Raw genomic sequence first — 25,315 nt, forward strand, 5'->3', positions numbered from 1 at the left:
GGGCAATTTGGAAGGAGAGGACTCTTATCATCCTCGATTAAACATGAAGAAGAGATACTGAAGTTACTCCAAGCTGTATACCTGCCTATTAAAGTTGCCATTATGCACTGTAAAGGACATCAAACAGGGGATACTGATACTGGAAGAGGAAATAGATTGGCTGATGCAGGAGCCAAAGGGTAGCAGAACGGGCATCTGAGAGTCAAATTTTGGCATTAGTACCAGGAAGAGAAAACCAGGCATTAACAAAAGCTTTAGAAAATGAAGTAGAATATTCTAAGATCGATAAGCAATTAATTGAAGATGTAAATGGAAAATGTTACCTACAGGTTTAGCACAAATAAATGGTGGGAGAATCGTGATACCACATTATATTAGATGGTAATTGGAGAACATAATAAAGCATGCTGGGGAGCTGAAATATTACAACAGTTTTTAAGTAGAAAATGGATAGGACCTAATTTGTAAACCATTGTCAGACAGGTATCAAAACAATGTGTCATATGTCTTAAAAATAACCCACAGACAGGAATCAAACCCCAAATGGGAACAATAAAGAAGGGAAATGTTCCTGGGAAACAGTGGCAAATTGGTTTTTTTCAAACTCCCAAGAAAAGGGATGTTAGTACTAACAGACACCTTTTCCAGATGGCCAGGAGCATTCCCATGTAGAACTAACAAAGCCAGAGAAGTGTCCAAAGTATTGTTGAATAAAATTATACCGAGATTTGGTGTACCTTCAGTAATGTCATCTGACAGGGGACCACAGTTCACTGCAGAACTGACCCAACAAGTCAGCAAAGTGCTGGGGATTGATTGGCAATTATACACTCCGTATAGGCCACAGGGGAGTGGCCAAGTGGAAAAAATGAATCATTTGATAAAACAATAGATTGCTAAAATCTGTCAAGAAACCAATATGTATTGGTATCAGGCACTACCCATGGCACTTCTTAGAATTAGAACTAGGCCTGGGACCAAGGAAAAACTAAGCCCCTTTGGGATATTGTATGGCAGGCCTTACCAAATGCCATACAAAGGAGAAGATCTAACACAAGTAGGAAACCAATATTTATGACAACATATTATAGTTTTGGGCAAGCAACTAGAACAAATCAATAAGAATGTTTTAGGCACTAGACCTTTTATTAGCCTCCCAAGGGGCAGTATGCACTTTAATAAATATTTGTTGCTGTATGTATGTAAATGAGGCAGGACGAATTGAGACTGATCTCAAAAAATATTTGGAAAAGACCAAGATCTTACATAAGGTAGTTCAAGATGACACCTCGTGGGGCTTTTGAGAATTATGGAACAAACTGACCTCTTGGTTACCCAACTTTTATTGGCTTAAGCAGTTGTTTATAGGAATATTGATCTTGCTTATACTAGTATTCTTAACCTGTGTATTAGTACAGTGTGCATTTTGGTGCTGTGTAAAAGGACTAAATGATTATGAAACCTGGAAGTGTAACCAAATCAAGCACCATGTAGAAACTGGTAAGAATTTTATGAAAACTTTGAATCAAGAAGGAGTGCTATAAGCAAAATAATTTGCCTTAGGATAAAGAAAAGGGGGAACTTGAGACAGGGAACAAGATAAAGGATGTTGATTCCTAGGTCTTAGCTAGCACAACTGTATGTTAACGACCCCAAAGATAGGGGAGTAAAAGACTGTATGCATAGATAAGGGAACCAGCAAGAAGTGCCTTGACTGCTGAAGTCTGTCGAAGACAGGAAAGGCCAGAAGATTAGCAGTGAGGAAGACTTATGGCCTTCATCAAAAGACCACCAGAGTATGCTGGACCACCCAAGGACTCCAGTACACATGTGAATAGGGGCGGGAACCTACCCAAGGACTCCAGTACACATGCGAATAGGGTCGGGAACCAATGTTAATGATTCTTCGGAGACCTGATGAATACGCAAGAGACTTACGGGAAATGAAATGAATATGTATTTGTCCCAATAATATAAGCACTGCCAGTAACCCTTAAGGTGTGTGTGTTAGGCGGAGCAATCCCACACACACCCAGCACCGTAATAAAGAATACCTGCTTAATAACTTTGGTTATTGAGTTTTCACTGCATCAGTATGGCACACGCGACCCGACAATAAGCTGAGAGCATCTTTGCCTAGATGAACATGACTTCCTCTGCTCTTGCCAGGCTGAATGTAAATCAGGGCCATTTTGCACGTGTAGCAACTATTTAAAGTCCTGGTGACTTGTCTCACGTTCACTGCAAGTGCTGGCACTGTTTTTGCTATTGAAACAATGCAATCCTAAAGGTCACTGCTCTACTCCCTAATTAGCAAAAAATCAAAAAAAAAATAAATGCTAGTGCCAGTGCTGGCTCCCTCCTCGGGCTCCAAGGCTTTGCCTGGACTGCCTGAAACCTGGCGCCGAGCTGCTGCCAGGATGGCTCCAGCCTAAAAGTCTGTGTAGTGGGCACGTTGGCAGAGGCATGCTGGAGGCATGCCATCCCCTGCTTCTGCCTCTAGGCTGGGGCTGCTGCAGGGTGGCAGCATTGGCTGTGGGGGCTCACTCATGCGGGCATGGGGCTGAGCTGTGCGGACATGCTGCTCCGCTGGAGCGCCTCAGCCGGGGTTGGGGCAGGGCTCTGCAGCACAGGAGGGGGCTGATGCGCATGGGGCAGGCTCCAGCGTGGGGCGCAGCAGGGCTGAAGCAGAGGGGGTTGCGGGTTCTGTGAGGGAAAGCAGAGGGGTATATGCTCAGCGGGGCCAGGCCAGCTCCCAGGGATGGTGTTTCCCACATTTTTTCCACCTTTGCTGCCCCTCCTTGCACACCCCAGGGCTGGGCAGACTCGGGCTGAGCTCACCGCAGAGCTGCCAGGGCCAGCAGCCACTGTCACTCGAAAGGGGAGCTCAGCCCTGCCGCCTTCTCACAGATCCAGAGGTGCAGGTCATTCAGACCTTCACGTGGCGCTGGTTTGATGTTCCCACGGCTTATTATGGCACAGGACTTGTTCAGCTTCTAGTGCCACGGCCTGTATGGAAAAACACCACGTCGGGGCTGTCACTGCCCCATTCAGCCCCTGCTGAAGCTGCCGACAGCTGGAGCCAGCAACATTTTGGGGTGGCAGGAAGAGCCCCCTGCTCCCCGAGGACGCCGCAAGCAGGGGCTGGGCACCCGGCCAGACAGAGCTGTTCCTCCCCATCGATTTCAGACACCGCAAGAGGAAGCGGTGGCATGCCAGGGAGGTGACGCACGTGGCGGGGAGGAGCCCCATACCCCCATGGGTGGGAAGCTCTGATTCCCCCCCCTCCAGGAGGACCAGGGAAGCGTGTGGGAGATAGGGGTGGTGCTCAAACACTTTGTCTAGATCCCAAATAAAACCTGTAGTTCCCTTTGTCCTCTCTTGCTGCCTCTTGCTTGCATGAGCCCTCTGAAGCTCGGCTTTCCTTTTGCATGGCCTCTGAGCATCTCAGCACACCACTGCCCAGCGCTCACACCAGGCACTGGGTACTGGTGCAATTTAAAATGTTTCTTAAGGCCTCGCTGGAGGAGAAGGGATTTGGGCAGGAGGTGTTAGCCCGGCCATGCCATGCATACTGTTCGTAAAGTGAGCCATCCACCCAGAACCAGGCATCTGTGATCCCATTGCTGCCTGGCTCCCCTTCCTCCAGAGAGCCATACCAGGCTGCTCTTCTGCAGCCCGATCCAGTACACAGTGTCCACATTCTTCAGGAAGCTCTGGGGAAGGAGCAAAAGGGTTTTTTTTGCAGCTTTTCCATGGCATTTAGAGGCTGTTGTATCTTCATCTCCCCACCAAAGCTGAGTAGCTCTGGTGCCCTGTTCCAACCCAGGGGTGCCAGCACCCTGTGCCACCACGCCACGCTCTGGGGATGACCCTGCACCATCCAATGCCTCAGCAGGTCTGGCCCCTCCGAGTGGGGCCCTCGGCTACCACTCTGTACTGGCACGGTCCAGCGACTCCAGGATTTGGTAACCAGGAGCTGAAAGTATTTCTCACACTCTGCTGTCATCCCACATCTTCTTCTCCAACGAAACAAAGAGGCACTTGCCGTGGTAGAGCAGCCAGCCTGAGGGGTAGCAGTCTGGGGATGGGGGCACAGCTCAGGCGTCTGCCAGGCTGCAGATGCTGGGGGCGGGGGGTGGGGGTGGGGGGCCTGCATCTCCTGGCAGAGCTTCAGCCTTCGAACCACCCCGTCCCCAAAAAACAGTGTCTGTGCCTCAATGCTGTGGCTGCCTAGAGGTGCTGGGGCTGATCTATCGCTCCTGCATAGCCATGAAGGAGCGCAGCAGGGTCATGGTGCTCTCCCTGGCGCTGAGCTTCCCCTGCACGTCCTGCAGCTCCCTCTTGGCACTGGCCAGGGCTCACGAGACACACGCCAGCTCAGCTTCCTGTCTGCCCAGCTCCAGCCGGCTGCCATTGCCCTCCTGCCACGCTTGCTGCAGCTCCGCTCATGCCTGCACCAGCTCCCACTGCATCTGCTCCAGGCTCTGCTCCCACAGCTGTGCCTCCTGCGAGAAGTGGCCATGCTCGTACGCCTGCTCTAGGGATGTTTCCCACAGCCAGAGGGTCACCTGCCAGTCTGGGGACGAGGTGGGGCGAGCCAGGGTGTGGTGACAGGACAGCCCGTGTGTTGGGCAGGCAGGGCAGGGAGGTGCCCCTGCTGAGTGGGAAGGGATGGGGAAGGCAGGGAAGCATGGGCCTGGCAGGGGAGAGCAGGACAGGGTGGGATGGGGAGGGAGCAGGGAGAGCAGGGCAAGGGCAGGAGCAGAAAGGAAGAACAAGAAGATGGTTGATGGCAGGTGAGGGAGAAGCCCATGATGCAAGACGGACATTGGCCAGCTTGGGGCAGACAGGGCAGAGGGACCTACAGCCACGTACACGGACATCTGCCTGGGGCACCCACCCTGACCCTCCTCCCCCCCGTCCTCGTGCACTGGTGCCATCCTGTCCCCACTCACAGCAGGCCCCCAGGACCACAGCAGCCACCAGCAGCAGCAGGCAAGTTACCAGCAGCCCCACGGAGACGCAGCACCCTGCAAGACACAAATGGCCGCGAGCATCACCCACTGCTACCTCCCGCTTCCCTGGTCCAGCCCTGTGGTGGCAGCAGGGTGGCACAAGTGGCACAGCATGGGTGCTTCCTCTCGCCAAGGAGGGGATGGGGAGCACCCTGAAGCACCACCCACCACCAACACCAGGACCTCCCCAGGTGCCCGGTCCCTGTCCAGGCACTTACCTGGGTTGTTCCAGGTCCCTTTCCCAGCCAGCGCCACAGGTGCCGGCCCCGGTGCCATGTTTTCGTAGGGGCTCTCAGCTTCATCCATGCCAAGGGCTGCAGGAGGAAGGCAGGGAGCATGGAATCAATGAGGCTGGGCACAGCACAGGGCAATGCGGGGGTCCCATAGCTCCATAGCTCTCACCTGCCTCCAGTGCCTGGCTGGCCATGCCATGGCCCCCTGGCCTGTTGGTGAACCTCAGTTTGGTGTAGAGCACACTCTGGGCCATGTGGGCAGGTGCTGGGCAAGTCCTGAGCCCTGCTGGCTCCCACCCAGCTCTCTGGGGTGCTCCCACTGCCCAGCAGTGTGAGAAAAATCTCAATAATTTTTTTCAGACAGGATCTTCTGTGAAGCTATTTTATTCACAGCTGCAATGGCAGGCGTCCTGCAAGCAGAAGCGCACAACAAAAGTATATCATAACCTTATATTCCCTATTACCTGACACCTGATTCCTCCCATTTCCTCATTGGCTGAGTACTACAGGTTCACAACCTACTCGACACTTATTACAATACCATACATGTACAGTTTTATTTGACCAACCGTTAATTTCTCTTTTTCCTTTTTTTCCTTCTTCTCTCATGACTAGAGGGCCCGTGATTTTTGTTTTTACTGATTTCGTACTGCTCGTCCTGTTTTTCTTAGCTATCCTCCTTATTTTGGGACAGTGGGACCTTCCCCTTATCTGCTTAACATACTCCTCCCCACTGCTATGCCACTGTCATGCCTGCACAATCACTTTTGAATATGCAAGGTTAGTGGATTTTCCACTGCAAAAACACATTGTACTGCAAAAACACAACTTGGTTTCTCACAGTGGTCGCCTGTCTCGGGGTGCAAAGTGAGGCCGGTGCTTGCAGAAGCAGAAGTTGGCTCTGAGCCATGGCAGATGGGACCAGCGAGGCACAGCTGCAGGATCCAGCCCCCTCCCAGTGGCCCCAGCACTACCAGCACGTCCCCTCCCATGCCCCAAGAGCACCCTGGGTGCACAGCAGCATGGGGCTGAGCCATGGGGCACAGCAGAGCAAGGGCAAAGACCCAAATCCCCTAAGCAGGACTGAGCGAGGCAGGAACAGGTCAGTGTGGGGCTGACCCTGTCCCAGCTGGGTAATGCCCCCGAGTGCACAGGGTTGAGCATCCCGGGGGGATGGAAGTGTTTGCCCTGATGATGCCTGGAGGGGGTTTCCAGGCTGCACCTTGAGATCCTGCACCTCATCGCATCCCAGGGGCTCTCTGAGAAGAGCTGGGACCCCCAGGCAGAGATGGGCATTTGTCCAAGGACATTTGTCCCAGGTCCCCCCTCGCCCGTCCAGCACAGCCACTTGCTCTCTTGTTCCCACCAGCCACAGAGAAATGGGACACAGAGAAATCATCTGGTGGGAACAGGAGAGCAAGCAGCCATGATGGATGGCCCAGGGGACCCGTGAGCAGGAGGCTGGGCAGGACTCCTTGTGGTGACAGCGCCCAAGGGCACTGTGCAGTGGTGGCTGAAGCTCAAGGGAAGCACACAGGCACCCCGCTTGCTGGTCTCACCATGGTCTTTGAGATCTTCCCTCCCTGGTGTCATAGCTCTCCCATTTCCCCTGTGTTCCCAAGCCTCCCCTATCTCTCCCATGGTTTTCAGAATCCTCACTGTACCCCCGTTTCCTCTCATGGCCTCAGGGCTCCCCCATTTCCCCCTGTCCTGGTTTTGGCTAGGATAGAGTTAATTTTCCTCCTAGTAGCTGGTAGGGTGCTGTGTTTGGGATTTAGGATGAGAATAATGTTGATAACACACTGATGTTTTAATTGTTGCAGAGCAGTGCTTACACCAAGCCAAGGACTTTTCAGCTTCTCGCTCTGTCCTGCAAGCGGGCAGGCTGGGGGTGCTGACCCAAACTGGCCAAAAGGGTATTCCATATCATCTGACGTCATGCTGAACAGTTAATATGGGGTGGCTGGCCGGGGTGGGGGGACCAGCTGCTCGGGGATAGGCTGGGCATCGGTCAGCAGGTGGTGAGCAATTGCACTGTGCATCACTTGTTAGTACACATTATTATTAGTAGTACTATTATCATTATTATTTTCCTTTCTTTTCTGTCCTAATAAACTGTCTCAACCCACAGGCTTTCATTTTTTTCTAATTCTCTCCCCCATCCCAGAGAGGGAGGGGGGAGGGTGAGCAAATGGCTGTGTGGTGCTTAGCTGCCGGCCGGGTCAAACCATGACAGCCCCCCATGGCCACAGGGCTCCCCACTGCACCCCCATTTCCCCTGACATCTCAGGGCTTCCCAGCTGTTTCTCAAGCTGATGCTACACCTTCCCCAGGGACCCTGATGGGATACTGGCCAGGGCACATGGGGGCACAAGCGTGGGTCTGGGGGGGGGGGGGGGGGGGGGGGAGCAGGAGCAGGGTGGTACAAGTGCATGAATGTGTGCGTGAGAGAGAGGGGAATAAGGTCTATATTACATAAGTCTTGCTTTAAAATATGGACATCTCTCCTAGACCATTTCCCAGCGCTTTGCCACATGGTAGAGGCAATGTGTGCACAGTGTGTATGGGGGGGGGAGCGTTTCTGGGGGCACCCCCATCTCCTGTCCACGAGTCCTGTGACGGAGAGGGGGTGGCAATGTTAGCGTAGCAACCACATAACCACCAAGTGATTATATGAAGGTGCTTTATTCAGCGTTGGAAGCCGGGGCAGGTGCCCAAATCTGGCTTCAAGTCCCGTTACTTCCCAGCCATTATTTATATATTCAACATTACGTAAGGTATACATATTCATTACAGGTTGCAACATCAGCCTCGCATTCCATTCTAATTAGCTCCCCTCCCCTTTGCACATGCGTGGCGCACTCTGGTGGTCGTCCAGGTGGTCGTCCAGATGAAGTAAGGAGTCTTCCTCTCCGCTAAACTTTTCACCTTTCTCACTCGACGCATGCTCCCTCCGCTCCTTGGTTCTGCTTCAACTCATTTCAGCATTTCCAGGCCCTTATCCAAGGTCAGGTTGTACCTGTTCCCTCCCAGGGTTCCCCTTCAATGATTCCTTTAAATGTTCAGTGTACTCCCTAAGTTTCCAGTGTACATAGATTAATTGATAATGTAAGTACATTTGGCAATGCTTAATTATACTGTATGTCCCATTACCTAAGAGACATTAGTAAAACATCCATTCGATTCTCCCCAACACTAACAGCAACACAGTCACTCCTTGAACAGGAGAAGTGAGAGGCCCTTGGGCATGCTGCTCAGCCTTGGGGGCTGCTCGAAGATCCAGTGGTGAAGCCTCTTGCACAGCAACCGCTCAATGCCCTTGGTGGCTGACAGCAAGCACTCTGCACTGTAAGTGTGCCTAGAAGGGAAGGCACGTTTCAGAGGGGCAGGGGCAGCATCCCCACTGCAGCCACTTCTTCCCACGGGTGCCAACACTGGCAAAGCCCCTCCAGATACCAAGCAGATGAGCTTTTGCCGGGCTCTGGGCTCTTGGTGCTTCACGTGCCCCATGGCTGCACATTCCCGCTTGGGGAACATGGCGCTGCACCCCCCCAAAGGGGTCGCGCCCGAGACACTTTGGTGTATCCCTCCGAGGAAGTTCTCATGGGGGCGAAACGGCACCTCTTGGTTATGGGTAAAAGGGAAACCTGCAGGTATGGTGCTTGTGCCAGGGACCGCTAGATTTACATGTGAGACAGCACATTGGCCTGCCACACGACTGACCCAGATGCACTGGAAATAATCTGCTCCTTGATCCAGTACTTGGTGCCGCCTGCATGCAGGGAATGCTGCGGGAGAGAAGCTGTCGAGCGCCTGCCCCACACCCAGGAGTGCCGGGGTCATGCTGTGCCTAGCCCTGCTTCGTATGCTAATTATCTTATCAGTCCTTCTGCGCTTGTGTAGTACTCTCTGGTGGTCATCCAGGTGGTCGTTGGGATGAAATAAGACGTCTTCATCAGAATTGAACTTTTCACCTCATCTCCCTGCGCATGCTCTCTGAGGCCTTGGTCACAGTCCGAACCATAAGGCTGGTTTGATCCGGTTCTCGGGGTCCGAGGGGCTCCTGTTATCTCGAGGCCTTGCAAGTTTGGCATTCTTTATCTTGCCCTTTTACAAACAGTCCTCTTTATCTCTGAGCCCTTGGTCACAGTCTAACCATAATGTTGGTTTGATCTGGTTCTTGGGGTCCCAGGGGCTCCTGTTATCTGGAGGCCTAAGCGCAGCACAAGCACAGTACATCGCAAACATAGCACACATTAAGCAATGAGTGTTGCCTACATATTCATTCTTAATCGATCGCCCTCTAATTTCTAACCCCCTGTCTCAGGGATGGGGGTGGGGGGGTCAGGGGGTGGTACAGTGTGCCATTACCTCGTACAGGGAGCAAGCACAGATCTGCGTAAGTCACCTCCTCTTCCATCCGTCCCTTGGTCTCTGGTTGTGTGCCCCGCAGGTAGGGGGGAGCAGCAACCCCCTCCCAGCCCCCTTTGGCAGCTGAGTGTGACACAAAATGGAAAGCGTCACTTCCTGGAGGGGCCTCCGGGACACCAGCTGGGTCACAGCCCTGGGGGGCCGCGGCACTGGTGGCACACAGGGAGAAGGGGAGCCCCAGCCAGGCAGGACTCCCAGCATGGGGGGACCCCATGCCTCCCAGTGACGGCTGCTGGCTCAGGCATGGATCAGGGCTGGGCAGCTGCGTTGAGGCTGATACGAGGTTGAGGGGACCCTGGCACCATCAGGGTACAGGGGGACTGTCTCTGCATCCCCAGCCTCTGTATGCTCTCAAGCAGCAGGGCAGCGGGGTGTGTGTGCAGAGATGGTTCCTGCCACCTCTTTTGCATGGGGCTGCAGCTACATCTCAGCCCTAGAAAGCTGGGGAGCTGGGGCACTCTGTCCCCTCCCTGAGCCTTGATGGGAAGCCATCCTGATGTGCACCCCTGCCATACCCTCGGGGCTGGGGGGCAGCATCCCCCAGCCCCCCCCAAGGGATGCTCATCCTGCCCCACCACCGGGCAGAGCAGGCACATCCAGGACTACGTTTCCCAGCAGCTCCTCCTGGGGCTGCACATGCTCCTTGTGGCTCCCGGCTGCTCCCAGCAGCTCCCTGTGCAGCTCCTGGTGGTCCCCAGTGCAGCCCCAGGTGCGGACCCAGCACAGGCACAGGGGGCTCCCTTGGGAGCACGCAGCCAAACCCCGGGGCAGAGCCCTGTCCAGCGCCCACCCTCCCAGCCCCCTCCACAGCATGCCCCGTGGGCGAGCCTGGACACAGGCAGAGGTCGGCAGCCTCCTGGTGCTGGTGGGAGGCTCAGGGGAGGCCGCCCTGCTGATGGCCTCCACATTGCAGCCCAACGAGGCGCTGTGGCGGGAGATCTCCCAGGGGCTGGCGGCAGTCGGCTATGGCTGCAGCGTGGCCCAGTGCTGCTCCAAATGGAAGGTGCTCAAGCAGGCTTTCCACTCAGAGCGGGAGACACGCCACCAGGCCAGCTGCCACTCGCCCTGCCTGCCCCCACACTACTGCACCATGAAGAGCATCTGGAAGGTGGCTGGGCGGCCCATCTTTGGCGAGCAGCGGCTGCCAGGTGGGTGCCAGGGCCGGATGGGCTCCACAGGTGCTGCCCAGGGTCCATCGCTCCCCGGCCTAAGCCTTTTCCTCTTCTTCCAGACCTGGTGAAGCCACCCCCTGGGAGGCGCAGGTCAGCCCTCACCACCTGCTCTCCGTCCTTGCCAGCGTTGCCAGGTACCTGGCAGGCTTGTGACCAGGGGGCTTGTCCTGGCCAAGAGGTGGCCGGCACCCCTCAGGGCTCACTTACTGAAGCTCTTCTCTGCCCACTGCACCCATGCTTCTGCAGAGTCCCTGGCCACACTGCTGGCTCCACTGCTGCAGCGTGCGAAGGACAAGCCAGAGAGCTGCAAGTACCGGCCTGCCCCGCTGCGCCGGGCTGCACAGCCACTGCTCCAGCTCAAGCCCACGCCAGCATGCTGGGAATGGGGGGGGGACACGGACACACACAAAAGGGTCAGGGGCCTTTTGTCCCAGGAGGGCCCTGCCATGGTGTGTTCCTCTCGGGGATGCTCGCGGACGGGGCTGTTGGGACTTCTCCCCCCCAGTTTGGCTCCAAACCAACCCTGCAGCATGAGGGTTTTGTAAGGAATGGTCCAGCAATTCGTGCCACTAAGGGATTTGAAGGGTTAACATTGAGGCCTGGGTTTAGGCGAGAAGAGAACAAAGGGATTTCTTCAGAGAAAAACTGCTGACTTTGCACGGACATGCAGTAACTTCTGACATCAGGATGAAATGTTGTATACTGATAAGTTGTTTCAGCATCTTGGAGGGAAAAGGTTTGGAATTAAGTTGGCCCCTGACTGAGCCTTTGGTGTTGGTATTAGAAAAGTACAGGCTGGAGAAAGATAAAGGAAGTGTTAAAAGGGTTGTTGAAGGTGTTAAAGGTTGTGTGGCATGTAGTATTTAACAGAGCTGTTTGAATTTGCATGAGCAGGGAAAGAGGATGTAGGAATGTTAATAGTTCCGTCTCAACCCGAGGCTGAGATCTCAAAATCGCGGGTGTGAGCTCTCTGGGGCAGAGGGACCATGATGGGTCCGAGAGAGTTGTCGTGGAAACAGAAAAGCAGCTAACTCTTAAAACAACCTGAGTTCCTGTGTGAGCTCAGATTGCCAATGGGACCGCTCAGGGAACTGTCAACGATTGCATTCCCCTGACCGACCCCCTCACTGAGACCCTAATCACCCCGGAAATTATGTAAATACCAAAATCTGGTTAAATTGGCTATTGGGAATTGAGGATCTGTTCCAACAAGGTCCAAAAGAAACCCCTATGGAATTTATGGAATTTTTGAATTTTTGGACCAACTTTGAAATGCAATGAAAAAAAAAAAATGGACCTGGCTTAAAAAAAAAAAAAGAGGCAATTGGCTAGCCTCTTTCCAGGGCAATTGGCCCCTGATATCAGAAAGAAATTGTCTTAGGCTGCAGGACAAACTTACAACAGTCAGGAATGATGGGGACCTGGGGCATCTACCCTAGCAGGTCCACTAGTTGAAATAAAGCTAGGAAACGAAGACAGAGGCTTGAATTTTTTGTTGGTTATGGGAGCTTCTTTCTCTGTGTTAATTAGGCTGTAAATGTAATAGGAGCAACATATTCAGTGTTAAATAGTTTAAAAGGACGATTAGGAACTAAGACAACTACAATAATTGGAGCCACAGGGAAAGAGGAGGAAAGGCCATTCTTACAACCCCTTTATTTGCGTTTTGGGGGTAAGGAACTAACCCATGAATTTTAGTATGTACCAGAATGCCCGATTCCACTCTTGGGACGGGATCTATTAGCCAAATTAGATGCAACAATAACCTTTGAGGATGGAGAATTAATAATGAAGGTACCTGAGTCCAAAGTAGGACAAATCCTAATGATCAAAGATAAACCCTTTGTTAATATTCCAAGAGAAGTAGAAAATGCAGTTATACCAACAGTATGGGAAACAGATGTACCAGGGAAGTCGAAACTGGCACAACCGGTAAAGGTGGAATTAAAGGAAGAAGCCAAACCTGTTTGAATCAAACAATATCCACTTAAGATAGAAGCTAGGCACGGGAATGGTGAAAATTATTGACAAATTTCTCAAATATCAGATTCTGGAAGAATGTAAATCGGAATACAATACTCCAATTTTTCCAGTAAAGAAGCCGAATGGCGAGTATAGATTTGTACAAGATCTTAGAGCAATAAATGAAATAACAAAGGATATTCACCAGGTAGTAGCTAATCCTTACACATTGTTAACATCTGTGAAAGGGAAATATAAATGGTTTACCGTGATAGATTTAAGGGATGCCTTCTTTTGCATACCTCTTGATAAAGATAGTAGAAAATTATTTGCCTTCAAATGGGAAAACATATTGAAGTTTTTGGACCACATATGGTAACAACCGTTTTGGAACAAAGGGGGGGGGGGGCACTGGTTATCACCCAGCCGGATGATGAAATATCAGGCAATCCTAACTGAACAAGATGACATAACCTTGAAAACGACTAACCTGTTATATCCAGCAGTATTTCTAGGAACCGTTCCAGAAGAAGGACCGTTGGAACACAATTGTGTGGAAATAATCGAACATACGCCAGCCACAAAGATTTGAAGGATGTACCCCTTGAAAGGTATTCAGTGGGAATACCACACTCCGTGGCACCCACAAAGCTCAGGGAAAGTAGAAAGGATGAATCAAACAATAAAACAACAATTGGCTAAGTTAATGATCGAGACACAGCTGCCCTGGACGAAATGCTTACCATTGGCACTTTTAAACATAAGAACTAAACCACACAGTGAGACTGGATTATCATCATATGAAACGTTATATGGTATGCCTTATTCTCAAGGGATGCCCCTAGGGAACAATGTAGTTGAGGATCATAGTATCCAGAAATACATAATTACCATTGGAAGGAGATTACAGGAGCTAAGAGAAATTGCAATTCGTGCCACTAAGGGATTTGAAGGGTTAACATTGAGGCCTGGGTTTAGGGAGAAGAGAACAAAGGGATTTCTTCAAAGAAAAACTGCTGACTTTGCACGGACGTGCAGTAACTTCTGACATCCGGCCAAGAGACCACTAGATAAGGAGGAAGAATATGAGCCTCCCTGTCCGAGCGGCCCCCGAGAGACTAACAGAGACTGATAAGCAGGCGCACCTGGGAGGACTTCGAATTCGGGAAACCAATTATAATAACCCTGCCTCTTCTAGAAGTAGTAATGAATATGTATTAGCCTAGGAGCATAAAAAACAGCCTCCTTACGTAACAGGTGTGCGTCCTGGTGGAACAGAGACTCCCGGAGCACCCAGCGCTGTTTGCTTGCCTCTATTCGTTTAATAAATTGTAAACTTTGATTGTAATCCTATTTGGGACTCAGTCATTTATAACAGTTTGGGACCAGCTGGGATGGGGCAGAAGCGGGGTACCCGACTCTGACCTGGCCTTGGGGCACAGCACAGCTGCTGACAGCACACAGGGAGAGGGGGGCTCCATGGGACAGAGGCCCTGCTCCAGACCTGGGGGCTCTTGCAGCTGTGGAGCACTGCGGGGCACACGACCCTTTCCCTTCGGCAAGCCCTGGCTGCCCCAGCTCCGGGAACAGTTCAGTGTGGGAAAGGAATTCGCAGGGAGTTTTGTGCTTTTTTGTGGGAAAGGAATTTGCAGGTGGCTTCACGCTGTTTCACACGTCCCTGAATTAGAGATAATGAGGAAAACAGCGGTAGAACCAAAAACTTGAGCAAGGGTGAGATAAAGTAAATTGGCTACAGTGTTAAAGATGAGTTTTTGGGCAGTGGCCAATTGCTAGCTGGCTTGAGGCGTGTGTCTGAGGGTCTCTAACCAATTGTATGACCGATTCGGGCGCGTGGACAGCGTGTGGGGCTACGGGGAAAGTATATGTAGTAGTGAAAAATGGCAATAAAGGCCTTCTGTTCAAGAGCCATCAGGAGTCCGTGTCGTGCATCCCTTCAATTGGTGACCCCGACATGATCAGGGAGGAGCAGCGCTGTACGAGAGTCTGAACGGAACCCAGCAGAACGGATCAAGCTCGCAGCTGGACTGCAGCTTCAACCCTGGGACATCACCTGGAGGACAGGTGAGCGGCTGGGCATTAATCATGGGAGCTAGCCTTTCGGCAGAGGAAGAGGCTATAGTGAAATTACTAAAGCAACTCCTAATAGACAGGGGAGTAAAATATGATCCGTTTAAGATAAAGCTATTATTGAAAATTTTGTGAAAACAAGGGTTCCCCTCAATGGCTTCCACAGTATTTGATGTAAAAACTTGGGACCAAGTGGGGGAAAAAATATGTGAAGCAGCGTCCAGTGGGGATACTAATGCTGCTGAGGTGATGACTATGTGGCGGCTGGTGACTGAGACTTTAAGAGCATGGCAGGCAGAAAAGAAAGTACAGAACGCCGCTGCCCAGGCAATAAAAGCAGCCGAACTGAGATCAGAGCCTGCAAGGTCACCAAAGCGGTGCAATTTGATAGACCTGGGGGATGACAAGGAAGAGGGCCGCGGACCGCCGCCGCAGAGCCCCTCCCCGCTGACCCCCTTGGCTCCCACCTTGCCTGCCCCCGATAATGCCTCTCTGGGAGCCCGAGCTTTCGATCCGCGGGGACGATGGGAGCTGGTGCGCCGGGAAGCGCTAAAGGACGGGGACCCGGTAGGAATGGCTTTCCCGGTGCAGGTGCGACCCAACGGTCCAAATGAATATAATGCCTTCCAATGGGACCTAATTAAAGAATTAAGAAAGACTGTGACTACATATGGACTACATGCACCATTTACTCAGTCATTGTTAGAAAACGTTATGACTGGTCACTTGCTGGTGCCGTACGATTGCCGTCAGGTAGCCGCGATGATTTTAACGCCAACACAAAAATTACTCTGGGAGCAAAAATGGAAAGAAGAGTGCGAATTAGCCGCCCTGAGTAACATGGACCGGCAGCCTGGCGACCCCCTCCTGGGAGCCGGGATCCCACAGTTGGTGGGGACTGAGCCGTTACTTGATCCGAGATTGCAGGCTAGGCTCGACGATGCCATCCTGCGGCAGTCCGCGTCTCTGGCCTTCCAGGCTATGTTGAAGTTGCCTGAAGTTGGAAAAGTCGAGCCGTCATTTACCAGCATTAGGCAACAAGTTACCGAGCCTTATATGCAATTCACTGATAGATTGCGAGACGCTTTGGACAAACAAATTGACAACCGCGAGGCCAAAGAGGCCCTTATACTAAAACTGGCAGTGGAAAATGCAAACACAGACTGTAAGAAAATACTCCAAGCCCTGCCTGCTAATACTGCATTGGTACAAATGATAGAGGCTTGCAATCGAGTCGGATCCATAGAACATCACACTGCCGCTTTGGCCGGAGCTTTTGCTACTGCACTTAAAACCGGGTGAAAACGGTGTTTTCGCTGTCGAGCCACGGGGCATTTTGCCACCGAATGCCCACAGCGAGGAGCGGGGGGGGGAATGTGGTAACTCTGCCCCTCCCACTGTTTGCCCACGGTGCGGCAAGGGATGGCACTGGGCTAGCCAGTGCCGTTCGAAGCATAATGCAGAGGGACGAGCTTTACAACCGTGGCAGGGAAACGGGAAGCAGAGCGCGGGGCGGGGCCGCGCGATGACACAAGTGCCCCGGCCCTCCTTCGTGGGCGGGCCGTCCTCGCGGAAGTCACCGCCCTGGGCGATGATGACTACCGGGCTGCGACCACAGCCGCCCACTGCTCCAGCGATCCCACCGACTACGTCACCGTGGATTCCCTCACAGCCAAAACCCGAGGAAGCGCCGGATTGGATGTCTCCACAGTAACGAGCTGCACCCTTTGGGACACTCGGGTCCGCAAAATACCTCTAAACGTAAAGGGACCAATAAGGAAGGGATGCAGCGCCCTCTTGCTAGGGTGGTCTAGCACCACACTAACGGGTCTTTTTATACTGCCTGAAGTCACTGACGGAGTAATCGATGCTGATTATGAAGGAATAATACAAGCAACGGCATGGACTCCCTCCCCTCCGATGCTCATTCCCAAGGGGACTACAGCTGCACAGTTAATACTATTTAAAGCCATAGTTCCACAAGCAGAGACGCGCGACAGACACGACGCGGGGTTTGGATTGGCAGGACCCCCATCAGTTTTTTGGGCCTCAGCCATCGCCATCAAGAGACCTACACTGACCCTAACACTTCATCACCCAAAGGCCGACCCCTCGAGCGCACAAATAGCCATATTAATGGATACCGGGGCAGATGTCACAGTAATTGCTCTTCATGATTGGCCCAAAGGTTGGCCGTTAGATTCCACCACAAAAGGCCTTGTGGGAGTCGGTGGTGTCTCCTATACTTTTCAGAGCTGGTATATGCTTACCATTAAGACTCATGAAGGCTCGCTGTATAACGTCTGGCCGTATGCTGCCCTCATACCTGTCAGTCTCCTGGGGAGGGATGTGATGGGGCAGGGCGAGTTCACCCTGGGCTTTCCGGAAAATTTTCGATAGCGGCCATTGACGAACGACCGTGCATGAGACTCACCTGGAGGACTAATAATCCTGTGTGGGTGAATCAATGGCCACTTCCTGAGGAAAAGGTCGCTGCTCTCCAAGAACTTGTCCAAGAACAGTTCCAGTTGGGACACATTACCCCCACAACCAGCCCCTGGAATTCACCCGTGTTTCTTATTAAACAGAAAAGCGGGAAATGGCGATTACTTCACGATTTACGTCAAATAAACAATGCAATGGAAGACATGGGAGCTCCCCAGCCCGGATTACCTTCTCCTGCTATGATCCCTCGCAATTGGAATATAGTGATTATCGATTTAAAGGACTGCTTCTTTACTATTCCACTTCACCCTGCTGATGCTCCTCGATTCGCGTTCTCGGTCCCAAAAATCAATAAGATCGAACCAATGGATAGGTATCATTGGACTGTGCTGCCCCAAGGGATGAAAAACTCCCCAACAATTTGCCAAACATGCATAGCAGAAGCGCTACGCCCCGTACGCAAACGATTCCCACACGTATACATCTATCATTATATGGACGACATATTGCTCTCCAGCCCGACAGACAACTTAACGCAAGAAGTACTGCCTGTTCTACGGCAGGAGTTCCAGACATGGGGACTGCAAATCGCACCGGAGAAAATTCAGATCGAGGCACCTTGGAAATATTTAGGCTGGAAGATACTGCAGCACAGTATTCAACCCCAAAACATAGCCATTACAACGGAAATTTGCACGCTCCGTGATGTCCAGAAGCTTATAGGCAATATAAATTGGATAAGAACGCAATGCGGAATTGACAACCATACACTAGCACCCCTGTTCGAGTTGTTAAAAGGGGACACTGATATTAATGCGCCCCGCTGGCTGACTAATGAAGCCAGGGCGGTGCTACACCTTATAGAGGAGAAGATCTCTGCCCAACAATGCCAGCGGCGAGCAGAAAATTTACCCGTTCAGCTCTACATATGCAACCAGAATCCACAACCTTTAGCTATTATTGCGCAATGGGACTCCAATGCAACAGACCCGTTGCTGCTATTAGAATGGGTGTTTCTACCTCACCAACCGACAAAGACACTTGCCACCCACATTGAAATGTTTTCAGATTTGATTAGGAAGGGAAGAGAACGAATTATAGAAATGGCCGGAGAAGAGCCAAAATCCATTATCATTCCGGTAGTTAAAGACTACCTCGATTGGTGCCTCCAGAATAGCTTAGAGCTACAATCAGCCCTTTCGGGTTTCAGTGGTCAACTTGATATACATCTCCCCCTCCTCATAAAATGCTTACCTTTTATAATAATGTACAGGTTGAGGACAAGCCACTATATCGATGGCACCCAGTCCAAGGACAAACAGTATTCGCAGACGGGTCAGGGAGAACGGGAAAAGCTGTAGTCACGTGGGAACAAGGAGGCCACTGGCAACATGTCATAGAAACAATACAGGGCTCCCCTCAGATAGTAGAATTACATGCGGTAGCAATGGCATTCAAGCAATGGGACCAGGCTCCACTAAATATTGTCTCTGATTCGCATTATGCAGTAGGAATAGCACAATGAATTGAAAGATCTCAGATCAAACACATCCACAACGAGGCACTATTCTTAAAATTTAAAGAGTTATTATTTCTCGTAGAGCACCGTACCCACCCTTATTGCATGATCCACATTAGAAGTCATACGACACTCCCGGGATTCTTTGTAGAAGGAAATGCCCGGGCCGATCAATTGACCAACATTGCATTGCAAGTCCCAGTGCCAAATACATTGTTCCAGGCTCGTTTATCACATCAGTTCTTCCACCAGGCAGCAAAAGCATTGTCCAAACAGTTTGCCATCCCCATAGGAGATGCTAAGCTCATAGTACAGACCTGCCCGGATTGTCAACAACGACCAGGCCCACCGACTACAGTTAATCCTAGGGGCCTCTCTTCTCTTCAGCTTTGGCAAACTGACGTTACTCACATTCCCGAGTTCGAGAGGCTACAATACGTTCACATGTCCATAGATTCTTTTTCACACGCGCTCTGGGCCTCTGCGATGACGGGCGAAACAAGCCATCACGCACAGGCGCATTTCCGTGCGGCCTTTGCCGCCCTCGGAATCCCTAAAGAAATAAAAACTGATAATGGCCCAGCTTATGCGAGCTGCTCTACACGACTTTTTTTCCATTCCTGGGGTATCACTCACAAAACAGGCATCCCACACTCACCCACAGGAGAAGCAATAGTAGAACGTGTTCACCGCACATTAAAGGACTTATTGGCTAAACAGAAAAAGGGGGAGACACAGGAGACCCCACAGAATAGATTGAACAAAGTGGTATATGGCATAAATCATTTGACACTACCTTTTCAATATGAAGACATACCACCTATAATTAAGCATTTTAAATCAATGGAATCAGGACTAACGTCCGTTCCAACAGGGAAAGTGATGGTTATGATGAGAAATCTGGATACTGGGGGGTGGGAAGGACCATATCCCTTAATAACCTGGGGGCGAGGGTACGCTTGTGTTTCCACAGGGCAAGGACCACGATGGGTGCCAGCTCGTGGCGTGCGACCATGGTTGGGACCATCATCCTCGTCCGCCTCTGCAGCTTTGGCACCTCCTGGGTCTCAATCCAGCCCAGACGAAACATCTGGGTCACCCTCGCCAACATGACTGGACAAAACCATATGTGTCTGTCTATGGCCAGCGCGGGAAATCCGTTCATGACCTGCCTGGTTGGGATTCTTCTAGAAGATAAGGATCTGACAAATTTGGTTAGCAGCACATCGACAGGGCCACACCTTGTGGGGGGGTGGAGCCTCTCAGGTACAGGAAATGCCTCCAGAGAGGCAATGAACAACTGGGATGGTTGGGTGGTCCAATTACCGATAGCCCCGTTGGAGCCTCAGGAGCTAGATATCTTGGGAAGTGTTAATGCGCTTGCCTGCTTAAAGTTCAATTATACTGGGAAAAATATCACTGCGGTTAACATCACGGCCAGCCTATCTGTGTACCGGAATGAATCTAAATGGTGCAATTATACCACCCCTAACATATCTAGGTCCTCGAATGCATCACTGGCCTTGCCAGCCGGGGTGTTCCTTATTTGCAGCAACCGGGCCTGGCAGGGTGTCCCCTCGCATATTGCAGGAGGACCTTGCACTTTGGGTTGTTTAACTTTATTGACGCCTAATACGTCTATGATCTTGAATATCATGAAGCTCCATAGGCAGACGAGACGAGCGGTCAATCACTACCAGAAAGACTGCAAGGACAATCTTGATTTCTGGGAGGCTGATAAAGTTATCATAGCCTCCTTCCTTACACCCGGTGTTGCTGCCACCCAGGCTCTGACAACACTCAGTAAATTAGGGTGCTGGCTTGCCAAACAAAACAATGCTACGTCTGCTGCGCTAAGTGCGCTCTTGGCAGATACTGATTCTATTCGACACGCTACTTTGCAAAACAGGGCCGCTATAAACTTCTTGCTATTAGCCCAAGGCCATGAGTGTGAGGAATTTGAGGGTATGTGTTGCATGAATCTAAGCAATAACTCCCAGACAGTGTTTCAACAGCTGAAAAAGCTGAATGAACTATCCAACAAGCTAACAACAAGCTCACTGGGATTAGATTCGTGGTTAAAGGGACTAGGAATAACCGGGTGGTTGACGGAGCTGATAAAAGGAGTACTTATCCTGCTTATTGCATTTGTCGCAATCCTAGCAGTTGTGCCATGCGTGTTGCAATGCCTGCAAAAAATGATTAGTTGCTCAATATGAACGGTATGGCTAGTGGAAACAAAAAAAGGGGGAATTGTGGGTGTGACCCGTTTGGTGATAATCTGGAGCTGATTAATACAGCGGTGCGCTAAAGGTCAGGAGGGAGGTGGCTCAGGGGCATAGTGTGGCAAACACCTAGAAAGGAGGAAATTGGAACTGATAGGAGGAGGTTCCTGGATTTGGTGGAGCCAATGAAAGGAGGAAGTTGGAACTGATAGGAGGAGGTTCCTGGATCTGGTGGAGCCAATGAAATGACCCGTTCACGACATGTCTGGTGGGGAACCCAGCAGATAACAAAGACTGGACTGTCTACTTGCCACAAGCGCCCCCAGAGCCACAGGAATTAGATATCCTGGGATGTGTAACAGCAACAGCATGTGTAAGGTTTAATTGCTCGGGCAAAAACCAAATCATGAAACAAATGGTCAATGCCACACTTGCTCCTTATTGCAATGCATCTTTTTGCTGTAATTATACAAAACTATAATAGCATCCTTCCTTGCGCCAGGAGCCGCTCTGCTCGGCTGTGGGATCGACTGTGGTGCCTCTAGGTGCACCCCATTTTCCTCGGAGGGGTCTCCACTCTCTGCCGCTCACCGCGGGAGTAGACAAGGACCTCCTGAAGCCGCGGACAAATTATTTTAAGTGATATTTTCTTGTGGTATGAATGAGAAGTGCAAGAGGCCTCTTTGCGTGATTGTGTGATTGTGCTGTGTGAGTGAGACGCAGCAACGCTGCAGAGCAACATCCCTAGTGCTTAGTGGCTTGTTGACTGATAAAGATTCTAGTAGGCACGCTACTTTACAATCGTAATTCTGCTTGTGATTTTCACCCTGTTGCTTATTGTACCTTGCTTATTGCAACGTCTGCAGTGCTTGATAGAAAAATCTATAGATTTTTCTGGACTTTTCTGGACTTTTTCTGGACTTTCAGCATTGTGAAATGCTGTTTCACACGTCCCTGAATTGGAGATAATGAGGAAATAAGTGGTAGAAACAAAAACTTGAGCACGGTCGAGATAAATTAACTTGGCTGCAGTGTTAAAGATGAGCTTTGGGCAGTGGCCAATTGCTGGCTGGCTTGAGGCGCGTGTCTGAGGGTCTCTGACCAATTGTATGACTGATTCAGGCACATGGACAGTGCATGGGGTTACGGGGAAAATATATGTAGTGGAGAAAAAGGGGCAATAAAGGCCTTCTGTTCAAGAGCCATCAGGAGTCCGTGTCTTTCATCCCTTCGCTGCTTCAGTGTTCAGTCACCCACACAGTAAAGAAGTGTTTCCTGATGTTCAGATGGAACCTCTTGTGTTCCAGTTTGTGCCCATTGCCTCTTGTCCTGACACTGGGCACCACTGAAAAGAGCATGGCTTCATCTTCATTGTATCCTCACATCAGGAATTTAGAGACATTGATAAGATCCCCCCTGAGTCTCCTCTTCTCCAGGCTGAACAGTCCCAGCTCTCTCCACCTTTCCTCATAGAAGAGGTGCTCCAGTCCCTCTAAACACACCAATGTTGTAGTTGTCCTTGAGTGGTGTTTGCACAGAGACGAGGACTTTTCTGTTCCTCATGCTGCCCTGCCAGCAAGGAAGCTGGGGGTACACAAGAAGCTGGGAGGGGACAGAACCAGGACACCTGACCCAAACTTGCCAAAAGGATATTCCATACCATATGATGTCATGCTGAACAATTAATATGGGGTGTCTGGCCGGGGGGGATGGGACACCACTGCTCGGGGAAGGGCTGGGCATCAGTCAGCAGGTGGTGAGCAATTGCATTGTACATCACTTTCTTTGTACACATTATAATTGTTATTACTATTATCATTGTTATTATTATTTCTCTTCCTTTTCTGTCCTATTAAATCATCTTTATCTCAACCCACGAGCTTTTACTTTTTTTCCCCCCTCATTCTTTCCCCCATCCCACCATGTGTGTGTTTGCGAGAGAGAGAACATCTGTGTGGTGCTTAGCTGCCTGCCAAGTTAATGCACAACAGTCCTTTTGGTGCCCAGTTGTCCTGGATCCAGTTAGGACAGAGTTAATTTTCCTCCTAGTAGCTGGTAGGGTGCTATGTTTTGGATTAGGATGAGAAGAGCGCTGATAACATGCTGATGTTTTAATTGTTGCAGAACAGTGTTTACACCAGGCCAAGGACTTTTCGGCTTCTCGCTCTGTCCTGCCAGCGAGCAGGCTGGGGGTGCAGCAGGAGCTGGGAGGGGACAGACCCAGGACAGCTGACCCAAAGTGGCCAAAGGGGTATTCCATACCATCTGACGTCATGCTAAACAATATATAGGGGTGGCTGGCCGGGGTGGGGGGCCGGCTGCTCGGGGATAGGCTGGGCATCGGTCAGCGGGTGGTGAGCAATTGCATTGTGCATCACTTGTTTCTTACACATTATTATTATTAATACTATTATCATTATCACTATTATTATTATTATTGTTATTATTATATTCCTGTCTTAATAAACTGTCTTTATCTCAACTCACCGGCTTCACTTTCCCGTTTCTCTCCCCCATCCCAGAGAGGGAGGGGGGAGGATGAGCGAACGGCTGTGTGGTGTTTAGCTGCCGGCCGGGTTAAACCACAACAGCCCTTTTTTGGCGCCCAACGTGGGGCTCGAAGGGTTGAGATATCGACAAATTTGACCTGAGTGTGTTAAACTAAAATTGGTATAAGTATTGGACCTGCTTAATAGTTGCTAGTCATGATGTTGATTGCCTTAATCTCCAGTCTGCTGTGCCTGTTTTCCAAATTGAGTTTTATAGTGCGTTACTTTCTGTATGTGCTCCCTGTTGCACTGTTTATCCTTTCCGGGCCCTGGTTTAAGATTGTTATGGTACTGTGCGGTGTAACAATGGCTTATGAAATGATGAAATATCTGGTCACGACTCTAACCTGGTATTTGTACTCAGCACTGACGTCGACTCTATACTTTGGAAACCATATCTCGGAAACTATTAGCAATTACACCTATTGCCTTTTTTCGTCAGGGAGCCAATCTGTGGAGGGGACAGGGGAAGACATGTTTCCCTCCCTGTTCACTCTCCCTTTCTCCTTCACCACCACCCTCTTATCCCCCGAGCTAGTTACAGTGGTTCTCCAAGATGTTGAATATCCTTGGGATACTCAGACCAGCCTGCTCTTGTTGTTATGTCTCCTGAATGCGCTTCAGGTTTTGTTGAGGGTTAAACAACTACTTAGGAATCTCATCCGGAGATCTGTCTTGAGGCGGGATAGTTGCGAGTGGCAGGGAGTGTGGGAGGATATGGGCAGGTTTCTAGAGCAGTGGGCACCTCCAGTGTTTTGGACATTCACCCCTGAGCAACTGCAAAATCCTAAAAAGCTGGCAGAATGCTTGAAAAAAGGTGTCATGACTCTGGCAGTTCCAAAGTGACACAAATCACTGTAGCGTGCTGGGGTCTGGCTTGTGCCTATCGAGCTGCAATTGATGCTACTAGCAACCTAGTGACAGCTCCTGCAGCCGCTCTAGTTCCAGCTCCCGCAGCTGCTCCAGCTCCTGCAGCCACTCCAGCCCCTGCAGCAGCTCTAGCTCCTGCAGCTGCTCCCACTCCTGTGGCTGGGTGTTGTGGTTTAACCCGGCTGGCAGCTAAACACCACACAGCCGTTCGCTCACCCTCCCCCCTCCCTCTCTGGGATGGGGGAGAGAAACGGGAAAGTGAAGCCGGTGAGTTGAGATAAAGACAGTTTATTAAGACAGGAATATAATAATAACAATAATAATAATAATAGTGATAATGATAATAGTATTAATAATAATAATGTGTAAGAAAACAAGTGATGCACAACGCAATTGCTCACCACCCGCTGACCGATGCCCAGCCTATCCCCGAGCAGCCGGCCCCCCACCCCGGCCAGCCACCCCTATATATTGTTTAGCATGACGTCAGATGGTATGGAATACCCCTTTGGCCACTTTGGGTCAGCTGTCCTGGGTCTGTCCCCTCCCAGCTCCTGCTGCACCCCCAGCCTGCTCGCTGGCAGGACAGAGCGAGAAGCCGAAAAGTCCTTGGCCTGGTGTAAACACTGCTCTGCAACAATTAAAACATCAGCATGTTATCAGCGCTCTTCTCATCCTAATCCAAAACATAGCACCCTACCAGCTACTATGAGGGAAAATTAACTCTGTCCTAACTGGAACCAGGACAGAAGTCTTTGTTAATGCAGTCTCTCAGGTATCACGGTTAACTGATGCTTTTACCC

The 25,315-nt window shown here is 50.8% G+C and overlaps 1 protein-coding gene across 1 annotated transcript in view; it reads left to right on the forward strand.

The window, feature by feature from the left end:
- The window catches only part of LOC310888721 (endogenous retrovirus group K member 21 Gag polyprotein-like), a 43,280-nt gene extending 20,179 nt beyond the window's left edge, over window positions 1-23,101 (forward strand). Inside the window, exon 2 of the mRNA XM_083815689.1 lies at window positions 13,320-23,101. Coding sequence (XP_083671815.1) covers window positions 15,058-16,206 — 1,149 coding nt within the window. The 5' untranslated portion in view covers window positions 13,320-15,057 and the 3' untranslated portion in view covers window positions 16,207-23,101. The remainder of the gene's footprint in view (window positions 1-13,319) is intronic.
- Window positions 23,102-25,315: the final 2,214 nt, after the last annotated feature.

Source organism: Anser anser (assembly GCF_964211835.1).
Source record: "Anser anser genome assembly, chromosome: W".
Lineage (NCBI taxonomy): Eukaryota > Metazoa > Chordata > Aves > Anseriformes > Anatidae > Anser > Anser anser.